The 22,538-nt window shown below is 40.6% G+C and overlaps 1 protein-coding gene across 14 annotated transcripts in view; it reads right to left on the bottom strand.

The window, feature by feature from the left end:
- The window catches only part of LRRC72 (leucine rich repeat containing 72), a 101,600-nt gene that overhangs the window by 3,547 nt on the left and 75,515 nt on the right, over window positions 1-22,538 (bottom strand). For 12 of the 14 annotated variants that reach the window (XM_065583204.1, XM_065583202.1, XM_024106571.3 and 9 more), the window contains 5 exons: window positions 20,287-20,368; window positions 16,895-17,008; window positions 6,635-6,724; window positions 3,202-3,366; window positions 144-171 (listed from right to left, as the gene is read on the bottom strand). In XM_065583204.1, the coding sequence (XP_065439276.1) occupies window positions 144-171; window positions 3,202-3,366; window positions 6,635-6,724; window positions 16,895-17,008; window positions 20,287-20,368 (479 nt within the window). The remainder of the gene's footprint in view (window positions 1-143; window positions 172-3,201; window positions 3,367-6,634; window positions 6,725-16,894; window positions 17,009-20,286; window positions 20,369-22,538) is intronic. The other 2 variants (XM_065583209.1, XM_065583208.1) reach the window with 2 other exon arrangements.

The raw sequence follows: 22,538 nt of genomic DNA, 5'->3' as shown, positions 1-22,538 counted from the left end.
TGGACACAGTGGTTTATCCCACCACAAAAAAGGGCAGAATATTTTTTAAAAGTTACTGCTTTTTTTTTTTGGGTGGGGCAGAGAGGATTGAGTGAATACTTCTAATGTGCAAGAACAAAAATAGGCACAAACAAACTACTTACTTATTTATGTGATTTGCAACTTCATAACCTGTAACAACAAATTTATAATAAGTAAATATTTCTACAGCACTTTGACCATTTAAGATCTACAATTTGTTCTAGCTCCCATTGACTTGAATGGTGCAAAATCAATCCCTAGGAGTGCTAGCCATTACAACTGAATATTAGTAGTTAAATCAAAATATAGGCTATTGCTTCCTGGTTATTAAATGTTTTTTTCTGACTGTTTATGCTGTGTAATTATTCATGTTTTACTTTCCCCCCCCCAAAATACTGCCTATTCCTTTTTTTTTTTCTTTAAAAGAAATGATAGCACCAACCCTCCAATAGCAAAACAATGTGAACATATGATACACTGTTCAAAGATTTCAGTTTCTAACTTCCCAGGGGTCCTTGTGAACTATGAGGGAAAAGATTAAAAATAACTCTCTTAACCTGCATTTTAGAAATTATTAAACTACTAAAGCTTATAGTCATTGTTTTGCATATGATTTAAAACTTCAAAACATTACACTCAAAATCACTTGCCATTAACTTATTTTAAAGTCCAAACTTCGCACTCTGAACCCCTGAAATGGGTTTATTATAACCAACTGCATGATGTTAAGTCCACAATAAGAAAATTTGTAAGTATTTTATCTATAGTGGACACAGTATTGTAGATAGGCCATGAGAGTTTTTAGAGCAGGCTCAGATGACATGACAGTAGAATCACGTGACCTTTCTCTACTACTAAAGTATCCACTGTTGGTAGCAGTGAAGCTGCAGCAGTGTAAAAAGTTGTTGTCATTTTGGTTATAATATAAACCCATTTTCAATGGCTCCTGAGTTCCATATTTTGCTGTTTAAGAAAGTGTGAGGCTGAGTGTAGGCTAACTTCAGTGGGACTAATTCACATGCTTAATGTTAATCATGTGCTTTGCTTCACCAGGGCCATACTGCATTGTTCAAGCAGATATTTTAACAACTCTTAACAAATTCCTCCATACAAAAAAAGCACCCCCAGCATTACAGTGATAGAGCTTACTAAAATAAATGTATAACAACTCTTCAGAGAGAGTTATCTCTGCTTACTGATTAAGCAATTGATTAAAGAAAGTTTTGACTATTTTTGCTCCATTAAATTCAGAGACAGAAAAGAGAATTACCTGGATTATATTTCAGGTAATATATTTGTCTATGGGGGGGGTTAATCTGCAGCTTTTTGATGTGCATTAGGTAATGTGAAAGACGCAAACCACACTAATATCGTACATGTGGAACAGTGTGCCCACTTTTGATGTGCATCATTATTTTGTGCACACAGTGGTTTGCTGAGTACTAAGGGCATGGTGTTCTTGGAGAGTATCCCATTATCCTTTACTTTGCTGCTAAGCAGTATGCATTGTGGGGATGCATAATGGATGCCAGGCAGGTTCCAATTTTTTTAAAATCACAGGCTTCCTCTGTCTCTACCCCATACTTCCTTTCTGGGAGGGCTAGTGTCATTTTCAAACTGCTGTCAGCCAGCATGGACCCTGCAATGTATCAGTGGTCTCCTCACGCTCATCCTCTGATGAGTTTTGCTGGTTGTTCTTGGTGGAGTGGGGAAGAAAGCATGCAGCAGGCTCCAAACTTTTTCTGGGTATGGTGGTCATGTAGTTGTGGAAAATCCTGTCCAACTCTTCAAAAAATGGATAGGTTTCATGTCTCCTGATGGATTTTTTCCTCTCATCCCTTGTTTTAATAAAGGTCCTCCTGAGCCGTTTGCTCTTTATCTAGTATTGGTTGGTATATGGTCGTGAAACCTTGCAGACTTCTGCTTAGCAGTCTCCACAAAAAGATCTAACTCCCTGTATAGACAAGATCACAGCTTGTCTAGAATAAGCAAATCGTTAATTAAATTCCAACTGCACACCCAAAGTGCATTCATTTACACCTGCCCAACCCCATGGAAAACAATGGGATTGCATATTTGTCACTGAGAACATAATTTGAAGCCACTACGGTTCATGTCTACCTCAGGAAAGAATTTGGTTTGCAGGATCTTTACTCGTAAAGACGGTGTGCAAGACAAAAAGACCCCTCTAACTTTGAGTTAGAAAAAACATATTTCTTTTAAAGGGATCAAATTTCATCTGGACTCACAAAGACTCAACAAACATGACATGCTACGTTGCCATTTTTAGAAAGTCACAATTCAAAGCAGAACCACATTTTAAACTTCTACAAATAAAACAGGTAGTGAGAGATGTTAAGTATGTAAGTCTACTAAACATACAAACTTTTGTGTGACTGATATTTCTAATATGTATATATTTGTAATATATTTTAAATAGAAAGATCCAGACCTACAGTTTTGTGTATCCAGATGCTATAGAAAAGGCTGATACACCATCTGCAACACTATTTAAGAGAAAAACTTTTTCTTCAGAAGACTGAAAAGGTTTATAATTCAAATAAGCACCAGAGGGCACCAAAACTCTAAACAGCCGGATCTGCCTGTGGCAGATATTCATGAGACAAGGTAGGTGAGGTAATATATCTTTTATTGAATCAACTTCTGCTGGTGAGTGAGACAAACTGTCCTACTTACATAACAGAAGTTGGTCCAATAAAAAATATTACCTCACCCATCTTGTCTCGCTAATATCTTGTGACTGACATGACTAAACTCACACTGCATACAGACATTCATGGTACAGTACCCTGGAAAAATTCATTTCCCTGTGAAATCTGTTTATTTAACAGAAAATGTGAGTAAAAACTTCAACACGAATGAGAATACATTTTGAAAAGATAATGAAATTCTATTTTGAGTTGCTGCCTTAAAGGCAATTCTGTTGTTCCAGAGTTTGATTATAACACATAGTGTAATATACAAATTAGTAAAAAAGACACATTCACTGCATGTTGCTACAGTTTGTTCATTAAATAAGGAAGCAATCTGACTGAGTTCATAAAGCATATCTATTTCATTATTAAATCTAATTAATTTTACAACCAAGTTGGTGAAAATTATTCTTTCTAATTCAAATTACCTGGAAATACATGTTTTTCCCTAAATCATTATAAATACCTGGAGACAGCAGCAAACTTTTGGCACATGGAGTGCTTCTGGTAGATACTGTCTTAGTCACCAATGGCATATCTATTCTCTTTCCAAAACCTATAGACTGGAGAACACAGGACCTTTCATGGTTGTAAATATGTAAAGCTGATTCCCTTTCTTTTTGAGTAACTTCTGTTAAAAGAGAAATAAAAACTGTTACCCTTTCTATACCAATGAATAAAATCTAAGCTTAGCTGCTTGCTAGCATTCAGACGAAAACTATTTTCTCTACAGAATTATGACCAGCTGGTGTAAAGTTGTATCGCTCCATTTACTTCAATATAGAGAGATATTGATTTATACTGCCTGAAGAGTTAGGGTAAAATCCTGACCCCACTGAAGTCAATACCAAGCTCCCATTAATTTCACTGGGTCCAGGATTTCATCCCTAGATTCTGTTTGCATGGTGTTTAAATGCATTATACTAGAGAACTAAATGAAGTCTTAAATTGTAAGATTCATATCCACAATAAACCAGAATTCCAGTTTAAAGTCAGTAATAATTCCCACCACTCAATTACAGAAAGTTGTAGGAGTACAATCAAAAAAAGTTTTGTAGCTTCATTTGCCCTTTTGTTTGAAGATCACTTGTAAATTTTAAACAAAGAGGTTAAGATTGTAAATCAAAAGGAGAATTTTGACACTAAGAATATGCACCACCTACTAATCTCAGCACTTTCAAACTGGGAAAAATGTGAACTAAAGACTCAAAACAAGAAACTCTGGCAGAAGCATTTTGAATTCGGTAAAGTCTTTCAATGTTGATGTCTAGGGGACCAATTAGAAAGGAACTGCAGTAGTTATGCCTGGGGGTGACAAAAGTGTGACCAAGTTTCTTATGTAAATGAGGAAGACAGGAGTATATTTTAGTAGTAATGTTCCATAGTAAAGACAGGAGTTTGTAATGTTAAAGAAATAGTTCTCAAATTTACAGTCAAGGGTAAAGTTTGGTAAAAAATACTGCCTAACTTCTTAATTCAGGAATGATCATTGTACTATGGTTGTATTTAAAAGAAGATTAAGTCTATGAATTTAACAAGATTATCTCTGGACTTTGTAAATATCGATATAGTTTCCCTAGATTAAATTATAGCCAGTTCTCCTCTATCCAGCAATGATCCTCATTGCAACAGTAAGGGAAGTACTGTCCTGAATACTGAAAAAAGTTATTCTGAACAATGCCAAATGTACACTGATAAGGCCTCAACTGGAATATTGTGTCCAGTTCTGGGCAGCACACTTCAGGAAAGATGTAGACAAACTGGAGAAAATCCAGAGGAGAGCAACAAAAATGATTAAAGGTCTAGAAAACATGACTTATAAGATTGAAAAAATTGGTTTTTTTTAGTCTGAAGAAGAAATGATTGAGGGGGACATGATAATAGTCTTCAAGTACATAAAAGGTTGTTATAACGAGGAGGGTGATAAATTGTTCTCCTTAGCCATGGAGGAAAGGACAAGAAGTAATGGGCTCATAATTGCGGTAAGGGAGATTTAGGTTAGACATCAGGAAAAACTTCCTAACTGTCAGGGTAGTTAAGCACTGGAGCAAATTACCTGGGGAGGCTGTGGAATCTCCCTTACTGGAAGTTTTGAAGAACAGGTTAGACAAACACTTGCCAGGGATGGTCTAGCTAATAATTAGTCCTGCCTCAGTGCCGGGGACTGGACTAGAAGATCTATCGAGGTTCCTTCCAGTATTACATTTCTATGTTCAGAAATAGGCTTGAGGTCCACCAGCAAACCTGTATGTGTATAACAGGGAAGTGCACATACAAATTGTTATGTGGGGCTGATCTTGCAAACCATTACTTGTGAGGACAATCCTTTCTCAAGTAGAACCAGCAAAGTCAATAGAACTATTTTATTTTTAATATTTAGATTGTGGTGGAGCCAAAACTCTGCACTCTGTTTCTCAAACATTGAGGAAGAGACAGGTTTCTGTCTGGAAGAAAATACACTGAAAATGCAAAGGGGAAAAGTGATGTATCATACAGACAAAATGATTATAGTGATGATAGATGAGTCTTATTAGTTACACAGTTGTATTGTAGATTTTTAAAGTTAAACTAAATTCCTCTCATCCCACCAGAATTAAACTCACTCATTCTCCCTTACAGTAATTCCCAGCTTCAATCCTATGGGTGAAATTTTGTGTTGTAGAAGAGGCACAGTAAAGAACAGATAGCTGAGGAGGACGAGGGGGAAGGGCAAAGATGGCTTTAAGTCACTTTACACCCTCCTGATTCTGAGCTACTCCAGGTCTGTAGTGGCCCCCAGCATAATTTAGACACATCCTGGGGTGTTGTCCAAATTATGGCAGCCTCCCTGAATGGGCTTTGGGCAGCAGCACTGCCCAGAATCTCCACAACAGTGTGTGCTATGGCCCTTCCCACCACTCTACCCCTCCCATCTCAGCCACACCCCATCACTAATACTGGTGAAAGGGTGCTGAGCCTCAGGTCTTGCACCAGGAGAATTCTCCCCTGGCCAGATCTGGGGCTTCAAGGGCCCCTTTTTCCACTCCCGCCCTATTACCCAGCATAAAGGGACTGGAGCAGGGTGAGAATCTTACCCACTGTCTCCCAACATTCCTCCTCCTAATGTTCAACCTCCTTCCTTCACATCATTGAACAGTTCACTCAGATGACAGAAAAGTCATGTTGGTAAATACACAACTTAGGCATTTATTGAAGAAGTTGATCTTTAGGATCTTTTTCTTCTGTGCGCATCTACAAGAAACTAGCTGATCAAGTCATTAACTTACGTAGTTGATTTACTACTTCTGTTTATTCTCAAGATAGAGCCCTACTTGCCCAAGTTTTACCTTGAGAGCTTGCTGGGAGGGATGTAGGGATGATAATTTTATTTCTGGTGGGCTTAGTCAGTTTTATGTGGATAAGATCAATTAAGAAATGTGCATGCATTTATTTAAAATCTACAAAGGTGTGCAGACCTCTGGGTGAGCACAAACTGAAATAAATTAGCCATTGTACATGCACTTACCCAATTTGCACACATGAAGGTAGGTTCATATTTCTGAACACTGACATTAACCTCTCTTAAATTTGTTCCACAGAATTTTATGTAAGACAAATGAGATCTCAGAGTGACACACACATTTTAAATAGCAAAGAAGCCAAATCTTTTAGTCAGTTTCAACATGAAAGGTCTGATATCAAGCAGAGAATTGTTTAGTTCACACAAACTCTACATGCATGCACAATCTCACAATTAATTGGATTAAATTCATTATACATTTTGATATATAAGCAAGAAGGAGAAGGAGGAGAAAAGGAAGAAGGAGAACAGCCACAGGAAGAATTCACCTACTTTTCTAAATGGGCTAGAGTCTTAAGTGACTGTCAATGCACTGTGAAAAGAGGAAAGCAGTCCTTACTCTTCCTGTCGAGGAGCTGTACTGAGGGAAGGAAGTATGTCACATAAAGACGGTACCCTGGATCTTGTGACAGAGGGTTGTGAAATAGATCTGCAAAAGTTTAAGGAAGGAAGAAAAAATATAAAAATTAACAAGCCTGGGAAAATAATCACCATTTGGCAAAGATATTGCAGAAAATACAATTAAATACACCCAAATTGTTTTTATACTATGAGCCAAGCCCTGCAGAGTCAAACAAATTCCCTTGCCTTAATAAGGACTGCAAGATTTGGCCCATTGTGAAATGTTCAATGAAAATAAATGAATTAATGTGCCACCTAAGGTGCTGAGCCTTTGAAGTTCCTGCTTGATCTTTTATGATTAACTAGGAGATCTTTGATATACTGACAAAGCCACACATTTTTTGCCTTTGATTTTGGTATGTACTGTAAGATAAGTATATACTTAAGTACGCAGCAGTTTTACAATATACATGGAATATAAAATGTGAATGACAGTTTTCTGACTTTTGAATATATCTAGTTGGAAATGCCTTAGACAACTCCAAATACGTATCAAACAATGGGTGAAGAATACAAATTTAAAACGTGCTTAAGTCATGTACGGACTCTAGGTCTTGTGCTCCTAAACCATTTATGCCCTTTTCAAAATTTGGCTCAATCACTCAATCAGAGTTCATAATATTTATTATGTGAATAAACAAGCCCTTTTAATGGAGGATATTTATTTTTCTTTGAAAGACATATGTATCAGCCCAATATTGCCAGTTTGCCAGGAGTGAACACACAAAGTTCTCCTAGATCAAATGCCAGACCATTTGGGTTCATGGGAATGTCGTCACAGGACACAGTGAAATCCATTTACTTTTCACTGCAATGTTGTGAACGGAAATGAACAAGCAATTGAGCACACTACAGAATCCCTTCATTTCTCTGATGCATATCATAAAATAACATCAAGGACAGAATGGCGAGTTCTGCTATGATTTCTCAATTGATTCCCCATTCTGTCATTGATCTTACTGCATTTGTGATTGCTGGAAAAATACAGTATTTAATTTACACATGTACCTTTCAGAATTAAGATCATTTAACTGCCTGGCAGTGTTGGGAAAATTCAATCCATAATTTATGGAAGATGAATGCATTAAAAAAAGCTGAGACAAGGTGGGTGAGATAATATCTTTCATTGGACCAACTTCTGTTGGTGAGAGACAGACAAGCTTTCGAGCTTACACAGAGCTCTTCTTCAGGCTTGGGAAACTTATTCAGGACAGGTCTGCACTTAAAACAGCACCGCTTTCCGAGTGGTTCACTGAAGGCGCTACTACGCCAATGGAAGAGCTTCTCCCATTGGCGGAATTAATCCACTTCCAGAACAGATAGTAGCTATCTCAGCAAGAGAAGTCCTCCCATCGATAGCACTGTCTACACCGGGGACTAGGTCAGTAGAACTGCATTGCTCAGGGGTGTGGATTTTTCACACCCCTGAGCGATGTAGTTGTATTGATGTAAGTTTATAGTGTAGACCTGGCCTCAGAGTGTCACAACTAAATACAAGATGGAACAGATTATTTAGCTTAAGTAGTTAACACATATTTCAAGGGACCATTCAAGGTGAAGTGGCCCATTAACACCTTGCCAGTCATAGGGAGGAAAGGGGGAAACCAGCCCTAGGGGAGTTATTAATGGGTTATAGATTGTTGTAATAGGACATAAATTCAGTATCTCAAGTCAGTCCATGTTTTTTAGTGTCTAGCAAAGTTATGAATCTAAGTCCCCAGGCTCATCTTTTGAAAGCATCGTTCAGCTTTCCTTTGAGAATAAGGACTGATATTGTATAGGTCAGATATAGAGTGATTGGGGGAGGGTTGTTCGAAGGCCAGAAAAGGAGGTTCAGGAAAGATTTCTTCTCCCCTCACCCATTTCCTCCTTATGACTGGTCCATTTCATGTAAATGGTCAATTTCACCTTGAATGGTCCCTTGAAATATATGTTAACAACTTAAGCTAAACAATCTGTTCCATCTTGTATTTAGCTGTAACACTCTGAGTAAGCTTCCCAGCCCTGAAGAAGAGCTCTGTGTAAGCTCGAAAGCTTATCTCTCTCACCAACAGAAGGTAGTCCAATAAAAGATATTATCTCACCCACCTTGTCTCTCTAATATCCTGGGATCGACATGGCTAAAACAACACAACATACATTTTAAAAGCTGTTCAATTACCTTTCATTATAAATCACTGAAGTACGGCCAATGAATGCATTATTTAATTTTTCCAGTAACCTTACTTTACTAATGAACACCAAACTGTGGTGTACAACCTTTTCTTTTAAGGGCTGAAATGTGGTGAAAGTTACTCCTTGGGGAATTCTGAGTCACTGTGCAAGCACAGATTTAATGTCCCTGTCCCCCGCCGCAGAATAACTGATTCTGACAGGGAGACGAAGGGAAGCCGCGAGAGGGGTCATGCTGCAATTACACCTTTTTCCCACCAGGGGCTGATGTGGTGCCAGAAAGAGAGCAGTTGGTTCACAGGCTGGAGCAGGCAGCCATGGAGAGCGAAGGGGCAGAGGCAGGGCCGGTGCTACCATTAAGGCGAACTAGGCGGTTGCCTAGGGTGCCAAGATTTGGGGGTGCCAAAAAGCGGTGCCCCCAATTTTTTTTATAACAGCGTTCCTCCCCAAGCGTGCGGTTGCCGATCCACTTCTCCCGCCTCCCAGGCTTGCAGTGCCAATCAGCTGTTTGGCGCCGCAAGCCTGGGAAGAGAATTAGAGCAGGGGCGGCGTGCTCGGGGAGGAGGCGGAGCAGAGGTGAGCTGGGGTGGGGAGGTGCCGCATGGCTCTCCAGGCCGGGGGGGGTGGGGAGCTGCCGTGGGGGTGCCTCAGGGCGGGGTGGGGGAGCTGCCGCAGGGCTCCCCACCTCAGCTCACCTCTGCTACGCCCCCTCCCTGAGCACGCCATCGCTGCTCCACTTCTCCCGCCTCCCAGGCTTGCGGTGCCAATCAGCTGTTTGGCGCCACAAGCCTGGGAGGGGAGGAGAATTAGAGCGGGGGCGGTGTGCTCGGGGAGGAGGCGGAGCAGAGGTGAGCTGGGGTGGGGAGGGGAGCTGCCATGGGGGGGCGCCTCAGGGCAGGGGGGGGCGGGGAGCTGCCGCAGGGCAGTGGGGGGGGGGCACAAGGTGGAATTTTTGCCTAGGGCACGAAACTTCCTTGCACCGGCCCTGGGCAGAGGCTGCCTTCGTCACAGTACCCTGCCTGCAGGGCCAGGTTAGGCGGCATGTGAAGGGGGAAGGAACTGACAGAGCAGGGCACAAGGGGCTGCTGTGGGGGTCACACAGACTGGAATTCAGAAGAGATAATGGGGGGGAGAGACTGGGGCGGGGACACAGAAGCTAGTGGGGTCACAACACTGATCCGGGGCTGAATGGGAGTAAGGGTGCAGGGCCACTTGGGGACACGGAGGAGGGAGAGTGCGGGGACACATGGGGAAGGGGGCAGCTATGCCTATCTGAATGGGGAGTGGGGATGCAGGCACACATGGGGACAGGGGCAGATGTGCCTGACTGAATGCAAGAGGCCAGGGGTCAGCAGGCTCTGCATGGGGGAGGCTCCCCAACTTCCTAACAATCTTCCCCTCCCCCCCCCGCAAAAAAAAAACGTTTCCCATAGTTCTCCCACCAACACCCAACAATCCTCCAGGTCCACTCCTAGGTTTCTTCCCAGCACTTACTTCCCTCTCCACCAGCTACTCCGTTAGCACTGACTCCCACAAGCCTATGCACAGCTTCTAAGGGGTGCGGGAAATATGTTTCTGTATTGTAGTTAAATGAATTATTACTCAAAGTTCTGTATTAATATGCCTAGTAAGGAATCTATTTGTCAAAAAACATTTCCTGATTTTTCGTTGTCTGTATTGTTACAGACATATTTGCTGACAGTTATTTTTAAATCCATTACCAAAATAATGTAAACTGGCATGATTATGTTGTATTATTTTGACAAATAAAATATGCAGAATTTTAAAATATTGTATGCATAATTTTAGGGCTGTCAAACAATTAAAAATATTAATTGTAATTAATCACCCTGTTAAACAATAATAGAATACCATTTATTTAAATATTTTTGGATGTTTTCCACATTTTCAAATATATTGATTTCTATTTCAACACAGAATACAAAGTGTACAATGCTCACATTATATTTATTTTATTTATAAATATTTGAACTGTAAAAATAAAAGAAATAGTATTTTTCAATTCACTTAATGCAAGTACTGTAGTGCAATTTCTTTATCATGAAAGTTGAACTTACAAATGTAGAATTATGCACAAAAGATAACTGCATTCAAAAATAAAACAATATCAAACTTTAGAGCCTACAAGTCCACTCAGTCCTACTTCTTGTTCAGCCAATTGCTCAGACAAACAAATTTGTTTACATTTGCAGGAGACAATGCTGCCCACTTCTTATTTACAATGTCACCTGAAAGTGAGAACAGGCATTCGCATGGCACTGTTGTAGCTGGCATTGCAAGATATTTACGTGCCAGATGCACTAAAGATTGGTATGTCCCTTCATGCGTCAACCACCATTCCAGAGGACATGTCCATGCTGATGATAGATTCTATTCAATAACTATCCAAAGATATGCAAACTGATGCATGTTCGTTTTCATCATCTGAGTCAGATGCCACCAGCAGAAAGCTGATTTTCTTTTTTGGTGGTTCAGGTTCTATAGTTCTGCATCCAAGTGTTGCTCTTTCAAGACTTCTGAAAGCATGCTCCACACCTCATCCCTCTCAGATTTTGGAAGGCACTTCAGATTCTTAAACCTTGGGTCGAGTGCTGTAGCTATCTTTAGAAATCTCATATTGGGACCTTTGCATTTTGTCACATCTCCAGTGAAAGTGTTCTTAAAATGAACGACATGTGCTAGGTCATCATTTGAGACTGCTATAACATGAAATATGTGGCAGAATGCAGGTAAAATAGAACAGGGGACATACAATTCTCCCCCAAGGAGTTCAGTCACAAATTTAATTAACACATTATTTTTTTAACGAGTGTCCTCAGCATCAAATCATGTGAAATTCAGGTGATATTGTAAACAAGAAGCAGGCAGCATTATCTTCTGCAAATGTAAAATAGCTTGCAGGCTCTAAAATGTTATACAGTTTTATTTTTGAATACAGTTTTTTTTAATATAATTCTACATTTGTAAGTTCAACTTTCATGATAAAGAGATTGCACTACCTTATTTGTATTAGGTGAATTGAAAAATACTATTTCTTTTGTTTATACAGTTCAAATTACTTGTAATCAAAAATAAATATAAAGTGAGCACTATACACTTTGTATTCTGTATTGTAATTGAAATCAATATATTTGAAAATGTAGAAAACATCCAAAAATATTTAAATAAATGGTATCCAGTTGTTGTTTAGCAGTACAGTTAATCGCGATTAATTTTTTTAATCGCTTGACTGCCCTAGTGGAAACCCAATCAATCACAGTCCCCTCCAACCTCAACCTTAATAAAACCTATAACAATGGGTTTTATACAGGTGTGCAATGTCACAAGCACAAACACAGCAAAAACCCCAGCCAGATAAACTCAAAACACGTAAAAAGAACTTGTGGTCTGTACCTAGGTTGGCATATAACATCATGCAAGGTTAAATTCGTTTTACTGAAAGGTGGCCCACAGCAGCTGCACAAATGAGACGTCATCTTCTGTCTGGCATCCAGATGGATTTGTAGGCAACTCCAGCAAGCCTTGAGCCTACCAAATGCTGCTGAACTTGAAATTGAATTCCTTTTTTCCAGGGCCACTGACATCGGGGTATGGTTTCATCAGCCAAAGCAGGAGTGGGTATGCAGGCCCCCAAAATAATAGTTGGCACAGATACCCCGTTCATAACATTTCCGGGGACTAAGGTCCCTGCTTTCCCCTTCAGGTACAAGCCAGATCTCTTCAGCCTAATGTCACAAATGTTTCCTGTACTTTCCATGTTTGTGTTGAAGAACTTGCCTCTGTGGTCCACCAAGTCTTGCATAACAGTGGAATATTATCCTCTGCAGTCCTCATATTCATTTGCCCCTTCTGGTGGGTGAACTATGAGTACGAGTGCCATTGATGGTCCCAGCACAGAATGGGAACCCCATCCTCTGAAAACTAGCTATTATTTCAGGCATGTTCCTTATGATAACCACCAGAGGTAACAGACAGTGCTAATGGCCTCACAACCTCAACTACCAATAGTTAAGTTTCCAACTCCAAAGTGATTTGCTAGAGACCTGTAGCTGTCCGGGATAGTGTAGTGTAGTCTGGGCAATAGTAGGGCAATAGTGAGACACTTTTGTATCATTATGACTCCCTCAATTGAGTGTTCTGGTCCTGGAGGGTTGGTGCAAGCTCCTCACACAGCTCTATGAAGGTCTGTTTCCTCATGCAGAAGACCTGGAGCCACTGCTGCATTGTCCCAAGTCTGCAAAACGATGTGATCCAGCCACACCATGCGAGTTCTCCTATACCAGAAGTGGCAATAAACCAAAGGGTATTCCGTGGCAATAGCAGCTTTCATCAGATCTGTCCAGCCTGCCATAAATCAACTGCCCTCATTCCTCATGGCCTGTTGTCTTCAGTGACTCAGAAAATGCTGTCAAAAGGCCATCCAGTGTCTCGGTGGGTGCCTATCTCACTGCATAAACATTTCTTTTGCAATAAGGAGCAAGAGTAGGACCAGCGCATCCAATGGATCCATGACTTCCATCCAGTTCTGCAAGGATAGAAATCTGGGGCCACATAATCTGGAAGTGCCATCGGCACACATGTCAAGGCGGGGAAAATTGTTTTCTGTGCTGGGGTCCAGGAAAATACTATATTCCAGTCCAACAACACACCACACATCAGTTCTTAGAGTGCCTCTGTATGTCCAAAGAACCTTGGGATATGAACCCTGAAGTGGGAGTGCTAAACTCCTGTACTTAGAGCAGCAGTATGAATGCAGATACATATTGTTGTACAACGTCCAGCACAGTAAATGTAGACTCTCAGGGCAGATTTGCCTGGCTCATGCCTGCATGAATACAATCCAGCACTCAGGTATGCACATCAGTGTAGACATACCCTAAGGCTGAAACAACTCCTGTGGATTATGCAACTTCAGTGGTTATAGAGAGAAAGGTGGAAAGAGGGATAAGATATTGAGGCAAACAGTTTAGTGAGATTCATAAAGGATTATTCACTTAACTGAATAAACACAGAATCTGCAGATATTCTACACAGCTTAGAAAGTTATAAAATGTCAATCCTTCTTCCTCAGGGCATAAAGCAATTGCCAGACAGGATTGGTGAAGAGACACTCTCTTATGTTATAGAAAGATGTTACTGGCCAGTTGTGTTTTGGGGGCCCATTGATATAGGCAGGATATGGAAATGGATAATTGGTCTTCTCCATGCTGGAAATGGCTATGTTTATAATATTTTTTGGGGGGCGGGGAACCTCTGTGAAATATCTGCATTCTTCTTACACTCCTGGTAGGGTGATGTTTAGATCAGAATTTTTTTTTTAATCACTGTATTTACTTGTATTAGGAGAACCACAAGATGGCAGTAATAGAAAGAGTTCCATTCTTACTGCTGCAGAGTTCAATCAGTACATTCTAAAACACTATATATAGCTCATAAGCCTACACTAGTGAATAAAATGAATGCTACTGTTTGGGAGAGATAGGTCTTTAGGAAGAGAATCCTAGAAGCACCTAAGCCTTAGGAAAATTTGGTTTAGTTTTGGATTCGATGTAATGTCATTTTGGAATGGAGTGGGGCTTCAGAAAGAGAGATTTTCAAAGGCACAAATGACAGCTAAGTACCTAATTCCCATTTACGAAAGACACTTAGGCACCTCCCTCACCACCCAGCCACCAATATGGTCCCTCTGGGTCCTGTAATCTTGTTTTAGAACAGCTGTCAGTTCCAAAAATAAATCTTTCTAGGTGTTCTGTCCATCAGCATGGTAGCATTGTATAAGAGATTTAGGTTCAGTTCCTTGGCTCCACCACACAATTTCGTTGTGGCCACGGGCACTTAATCTCTGTGGTTCAGTTCCCCATCTGTAAGTTAGGGATAATACTTTCTTCTTCCCCATTCTTGACTATCTTGTTCATTTAGAACGTAGCACAATGGGAAACTTATCTTGGCTGGAGCCTATAGGCACTATCATGATTCAAATATAGAAAAGAAGAAGAACCACCTAGTTAGAAGTAGCAGCAGGGTACTGTTGTTGCCTCTTGCTGTTTGCAAGAACCTGAGTCTGGTGATCTTCCGGCACAGTGAAAGGTGCATTTATTAAGTCAGTCTTTTTCACTGAGCCCAAGCCAGATTGTGGCTGGCCCTGGCACAGGAGAACCCTGGAGGGAACACAAAGAGTTTCTATGCCAAAAAGATGGGGTGGGGATGAACTGAGGCCATGACCATGCCCTCCACTTCACATACTGCATCCCCTGAAAGGGTGCACTAGCAAGAAAGCCAGCCTGTGAACCTCAGAAAGTACAGTTTTTCCCATGAACTCCTGCTGCAGCAGTGCTGCTGCATACCATGTCGAATGTAGGGCAGTGTCTAAAAGCCCTAAAGGAGGGAAGTAGGATACTTTGGCAACTGATGTAGCTATTGGGATGAACAATAATGGTTTATTAGACTGCTCAAATAATAATCCCCCCATGGGTGCTTAATATTAAATTGATGTTATATGTCCAGATGTTACATTGAAGGGTGCTGAGTAAATTTTATTTTTAATTGGACTATCCAACAATAAAAGAGAACCATCTAGCAACAATAGGTAACTTCTCATTCCTAAAATAATCTTTATTTCATAAGAAGAATATTTGATAAAGGATAGCCACAGAATCTGGCTAATTCACACTAAAGGCTGGTAGGCTCAGTTCAAATTTCTGAACGCTGCAGATTAGCAAGCAAGCAAACCAATATTATTTATGAACTAAGGATACTGCTTAAAAATGTACTCTTGTTCATTTATTTGACAGTCATTTGCTTCTAATGTGATAATGAAGGGTAGAATACTGTATTTCATTAAAATAATACTCTTCATAATATAAGACCTCATTATCACCTTAATATAAATTCTTGACTGAAAGGAATTGCCAATTTCTTGTATGGGTTATAAAGTCCAGTGAGTATATACTGTCTAGTGCAATAATATGTTCTATAAAAAAAAATTTTCCTGAATCCAAAAATGAGAATAAAATTTTGTATCAGAGCAAATTGGAGTGTTCTATCTCTTATTTTTATTTGCTAGTGGTTGGAACAATGGGAACTACATTACCATGTCATTATGACTGATGTATGCATCAGTTCAGCATTAGAACACTGCTTTGAATTCTTGCTATTACTGTTTGTTTCACAATACTGTGAAGTAAACTGTTTGTGCTTGTTGAAGCTCCCTTTTAATTGCTTTTGCTGTAACACTAAATCCGAGTGACAGCACCACTGAGAAATGGGATGTCTGTCCAAACTTCGTCTAATCATTTCAAACAACTTCATTTTTAGAGGTCTATTTTTAGATTTTACACATAATGGAATAACTTACAATAATTTGACTAGTATGTTGTCTTTATAACACTTGACTTGTTTTTCAGTTCTTGGCTCAGTTTCAGGTTCAATTTAAAAATGTACTTTTCAAGACATCTTTTTATTTCTTGCCATCAAACATCCAGGTTTTTGAATGCATAAGCTAGGCGCTGATGATATTATACAAGTCCATTAATTATGTTACTAAGACATGAAATTAGTTTCCTGTTTCTTAAAGTTCTGAGCGCTTGGTATGATCTATGAGCACATTCCTTTAGGAAAGATGGAGAAAAATTGCTTATACTTTCATTTTCAATAGGTTAATAGCATATAATCCTACTTCCCTTGAGGCTACTTCACACAGTACAACTTAGTGGCGCCAGCACTGTCTTGTTCATGTTAATTTGAAATTTCAGAGACTACAGTTATTTCATTTACCACTTACGCCATACAGTATATCAAAATGCCTACACTAGTTAAAACAGATATTGGTATGCTTAATTTAAAAAAATACTATTATTGTATGTGAGAATCCATTTACTCTGGAGAAAAGAGGAGGAAAATATCTTGGACATCTGAATGATTTAGTTCCATTCCTACTTACAAAAATGTCTGTTTTTCCCTAATTTCCAATGATTGCAGTTATGCATAATAAAAAGTGATACATTACTTAGGGTCTGCAGACTTATCATTCCCTTTAGTTCCTTCACTGTTGTGTCAAGGTTTTTCAGCTGATTGTTGTGAAGCAACAAGATCTGCAATGCATGCAAATGTTTCAGAGCCCCTGAAATAAAATGTATTATAATAAATGATTCTCGCCATAGTTGACTACCTTGACTTGCTAATTTGTTTTGCTATGCTACACATTTAGTTTGCCATCCTAATTATCCATCCACTCCCACAAATACATACAACACTTCTCATGCTCACTATACTCATCCTCTGTTTCAGCAACTCTACTTCTTGTCTTTCCTCCTTCTCTACCTCATCCCAGAAAATTTGCATCCCTTATTTCCTCTTTTCTATTCACAGCATTTGCATCTTCATCTCTTTCTTTCCCATCCCTGCTCCCCTACTTCTCTTTCTAACCTCACCTCCAAAAATCTACATCCAACCTCTACTGCCTCCTCCTTCCCCTGATAACCTCATCGATCTTGGATCATCTATCATCCCCATCCTATCATACCAGTTTCACCTTTCCCAATTACCACCTCTGCCTCAAAGGCTCCATATTAACCAATTTAAACTCCATTCCCTCTGGAACATTAGCTCCACCTCAAATATTCTTACATTTGAAAAAAAAAGTCACCACCAGTCACTCACTTGCCTACTCAGACTATGTCACTCCCCTCACTAGGGTTGCCAGATGTCCAATTTTTGATTGGATCACCCGGTCGAAAAGGGACCCTGGTGGCTCCTGTCAGCACCACTGACCAGGCCATTAAACGTGCGGTTGGCGCAGGGCTGGAAGGCTCCCTACCTGGCTCTGCATGGCTCCCAGAAGCGGCGATGTGTCCCTTGGCTCCTAGGCGGAGGTACAGCTAGGCAGCTCTGCGCGCTGCCCCCTTCCCGAGCACCGGCACCACAGCTCCCATTGACTGGGAACTGCAGCCAATGGGAGCTGCGGGGACGGGGCCTGTGGGTGGAGGCAGCGCACAGAGCCACCTGGCCATGACTCTGCCTAGGAGCCGGACATGCCAGCTGCTTCTGGGGAGCCGCCTGGACCCTGCACCCCTTCCCGCACTCCAACCCCCTGCCCCAGCCTGGAACCCCCTCCTGTACCCCAAACCTCTCATCCCAGGCCCCATCCCAGAGCCCAAACCTCCAGCTGGAGCCCTCATCTCCTGCACCCCAACCCCCTGCCCCAGCCTGGAGCCCCCTCCTGCACCCTGAACCCCTTATTTCCAGCCCCACCCCTCCCACACCCCAATCCCCTTCCTCAGCCCAGAGCCCCCTCCCACACTCCGAACCCCTCGACCCCAGCCCAGAGCCCCCTCCTGCACCCCAAACCCCTCATACCTGGTCCCACCCCAGAGCCCACACCCCCAGCTTGAGCCCTCACTCCCTCCCACACCATAACCCCCTGCCCCAGCCTGGAACCTCCTCCTGTACCCTGAACCCCTCATTTCTGGCCCCACGCCAGAGCCCACACTCCCAGCCAGAGCCCTCACCCCCTCCCACACTCCAGCCCCCTGCCCCAGCCCAGTGAAAATGAGCAAATGAGTGAGGGTGGGGGAGAGTAAGCAACAGAGGGGGGCATGGAGTGAGCAGGAGTGGGGCCTCGTAGAAGGGGTGGGGCAGGGTGGGGCTTCAGGGAAGGGGCAGGAACAGGGCAAGGGTGTTCGGTTTTGTGTGATTAGAAAGTTGGCAACCTTACCCCTCACCCATTTTGTTTTGCCAGTGAAGACAGCCTTGCTGTTTCTTTCTCCCACATCTAGTTACCTTCTTCCATACTGCCCCCTATGCTTGGAACAACCTCCCATTCCCTTCTTAAAGATTCACATTTCCCATAAGTCCCAAAGACACCAACCAACGTCATTTAACTTCCTTCTCCAATCTAACATTAAATAAAGAAAGAGACAAAATATTAACATGAACAATTTTTTTAAATACTAAGGGACAAATTCTGTGACAAAACTAAAATAAAAGTCCTTAAGAGATAAAGATGGAGCTTCACAAGAAGCCAGTTTTGCAGAATAACTTCACGGAGTACAATTGTACTTGAAATGTAAGTGACAATTATACTGGTAGGGAAATTGCATAGTCTTTGCAGACATACTATATGAGACAATCTATTACTTTACTATCCTTTAGTTTCATGGTATGTCTGTCAGTCTTGCTAATCTACTATCATATACATTTATATGGTTTCCAAAGGGTACTTTTAATTAATTATGAATTGTCTGATCAGCAAATCTTGCATATTCATTTGAATAAGAGAACTTGCCACAGTAGATCAGAAATGTATTTCAACGGCATGATTTTTTCCACTAAAATGGTGTACTATGCTTCCAGAATCAATATATTTTCAGTTCACTTTTAACAAAAAATATAAATGCAGTCTTACTAAATTAGTATTGTTTATTTCAACCTACTTGTCATCAAGTGGCCTCCTCCAAGCACCCCCTTGTGGCCTCAGGGCAGCCCTGCAAGCAGCCCCTCACCTCAGTTTCCAATCTTGGTTCCTCAATAAACTCAAAAAGAGTCTTTTACAAATCTAATAACAACAGCCCTCTTCAGCGTCTGGTTTAACTTAAAATTCAAAAAATAAACACAAAAATCTTCCCTCCAGCCTTAAGCTGGGCACAGCCCACAAACTCCTCCAGTGTCGTGTCGTGCCTGGTCTTGCCTCGTCTCAGACCAGGCCACTTTCCCTCTACGTATCGCTCTGCTCCCCATTATAGGGGAGTCAGCTCCTCCATATCCAGCTGGTTCTAATTAAATCCCATACATCATCCCAGGTGTGGCAGGGAGGACTAATTGTATGGGGTTGGCCAGCTCCATGCCTCTGGCCCTTACAGGGCAAGACACACCACTACACTACTGTTTACGTTTTAAAATAGCCAATTAATAACAACAGTTACAGAGTAAGGGGCAAATTTATCCCTGACTGAAGTAGATGCAATGAAACTACACCCATTTACATCATGGTTGAATCTGAGCCTAAATATCGCTATATAACCACTCAAGTGTAGTGTAATAAATCATGTTCCTAAAACATCATTTTTGTGTACAGACGCTCCCCGACTTACACAAATTTGCACTTACGGAAAAAGTTCCATAAGCCAGAAATAGGATTTTCGAGTTAAGGAAATTTTTGCATAACGTACAGGTATACGTTTCCGACTTACGCAAAATTCGAGTTACGCAAGGCTTTCCAGAACAGAATGATTGCGTAAGTCGGGGGGCATCTGTATGCAGTTATAAACTGGGAGATGTTATTTTCAGCTACTAGCAGACAGTCACTGACTACGGACCACCTAAATCAAACTCACTTAGCTTGCTGATACACAGAAAAAAACTTCACATTTTTGCTCTAAAGTTTAAAATGTAAGACAATACCTGCTATATCTGTGAGCTCATTATTGTTGAGGTAGAGTTCTGTCAAGCGATAATTATTGATCAAGAATGTTAGCTTCTGGATCTGAAATATGAGAATCAGGGAAACAGGTACCTGTCAGTCTAATTTTAATTTTGGAGAACTATATATTAATATATTGTATATTTTTAAAGAAGTATTTGTTCTTGTTTCAGTGAAAATAGTCCCGTTTTAGGACTTCTTTGAGAGCTGAAAAATTGTGGATAATATTCATTATGTGTGATAAATACAGATAGAATAACCTTATAGAAAATCCTTATAGAACCTTCTGACTCCGTGATTTAGATTTTGTATTTTGGAACACATTTTCACTAAAAATTACTGGGCTTTCCTAGCTATTGGGAATTTTTGTTAAGTTGAAATATTCTTATTGTGAGAAGAATCTCCTCTCATAATACATAACATTTCTGTGTTGTATTAAGAATATTCTCAAAGGTAATATCCTTAGAATAAACTCAACATCCAAATTAAAAATTACACCAGCACCAACTGATCTGAAGGAGCATGTATTTGTTCTAGGTTTCCTGAAAACATTCAAAGTTTAGTTAGGCTCCAAACCCACACAGATTATAATTATAGTGAAACCTGTATGTATAGCAACCTCAAGAGTCAACTGTGTTATCCTCTGATGAAATCTCAGTCTATGAGATTTCTTATTTTTTTCCATAAAAGTAGGGGTCTACTTAAATCACAGAGAAATCACACATTTTTTGCAGGTTGGTCACAGTATAAATGCCAAATTTGCTATTTATGCTGTAACCAACTCATGAAAAATGTATGATTTCTCCACAGCATTTCTCAAACTGGGGGTCACAAGCCTATTGTAGGGGTGTCACGGTATTGCCACCCTTACTTCTGCACTGCCTTCAGAGCTGGGCAGCCAGAGACCGGCGGCTGCTGGCCACCCAGCTCTGAAGGCAAAGTGGAGAGTGGTGGCTGCTGGCTGGGTGCCCAGCTCTGAAGGCAGCACCATCGCCAGCAGCAGTGCAGAACTAAGAGTAGCATGGTATGGTATTGCCACCCTTATTTCTCGGCTGCTGTTGGCAGTAGCACCCCTTCTTGTCAATTGTTGAGAATAGCCCACTTCCACCTTAATTGAATTGGCTCATTAGCACTGACCCCCCACTTGGTCAGGCAACTCCCATCTTTTCATGTGCTGTGTATTTACAGCTGCCTCTGTATTTTCCACTCCATGCATCTGATGAAGTGGGTTTTTGCCCACGAAAGCTTATGCCCAAATAAATGTGTTAGTCTCTAAGGTGCCACAAGGACGCCTCGTTGTTTTTAGTTTAGTCTTTGTTACTGTTTAGGTTTGAAGATGGGGAATATGGATAAATGGGTCTGATTTTTGTCTTGTTGATCAGTAGGTTAAATTTTGCTTGGTCATCAAGAAGCCCTATCTTCTCACACTTCATGTCCTTCAGAAATGTGCAGCAATGCCATGAACTAGTTCAGCTCATTTATGTCTCCATAATTTAAAGTTTTTAAACATTTGAATAACTACAAGTCTTTCAACAGAGTTGACATGAGATGCTTTATAATTAATATTGGCTTGAGGCAGCAGAAATCCACACACTCCTAAGTTATGTGGAATGTATACTAATTTTTCTCTTCTTCACAAAACTGCATACTTATCTTAGCAAGTACTGCTGCACACAGAGTCCTCAGATACTGAGCACATTAAGAAATCATGTAAACTACAGAACAGTAACTTATAAAAAAGTTTTAAATTTTTTAAACTACTTTGTGTTATCAATTTTTCAGTACAAATTGATAGTTCTTTTCATTTTGTTAAAGATCAGTGAATAAATGTGCAGATTTGCATTTGATAAGAGCAGGGAAGGGCATGAGCTGGTTTTGTTGCCAATTAGTTGATTTTTGAAATATTTTGGTTTTGGGTGTTATATTTTGCATTTATATCAGACCTTCCATGTGAGGGTCCTGAGTACTTTACAAAATTGCCTCAAAGCCTATATGGGATACACTAAGTAGTATAATCTTCACTATACCATCCCTAGGACACTGAGTGTAAGGCATATATCCACAAAAGTAGTTAAGCACCTAAACCTTAGACTTAGGTGCCTAAAGCTAGGGTTTAGGTGACTAAAACCCAGTTTTGCCTCCACTTCAAGCCATAAAGCTCCCACTGTACACTGTAGGTGCCTAAACTCACCTACTGCCTACATTTTCAGGGTAAAAGTTCCCTAGTTTCAGA

The sequence above is a fragment of the Chrysemys picta genome, chromosome 2 (genome assembly GCF_011386835.1).
Source record: "Chrysemys picta bellii isolate R12L10 chromosome 2, ASM1138683v2, whole genome shotgun sequence".
In the NCBI taxonomy this organism is placed as follows: Eukaryota; Metazoa; Chordata; order Testudines; family Emydidae; genus Chrysemys; species Chrysemys picta.
Note: the sequence above shows the minus strand (reverse complement) of the source record. Positions and strands in the feature narration are given on the sequence as shown.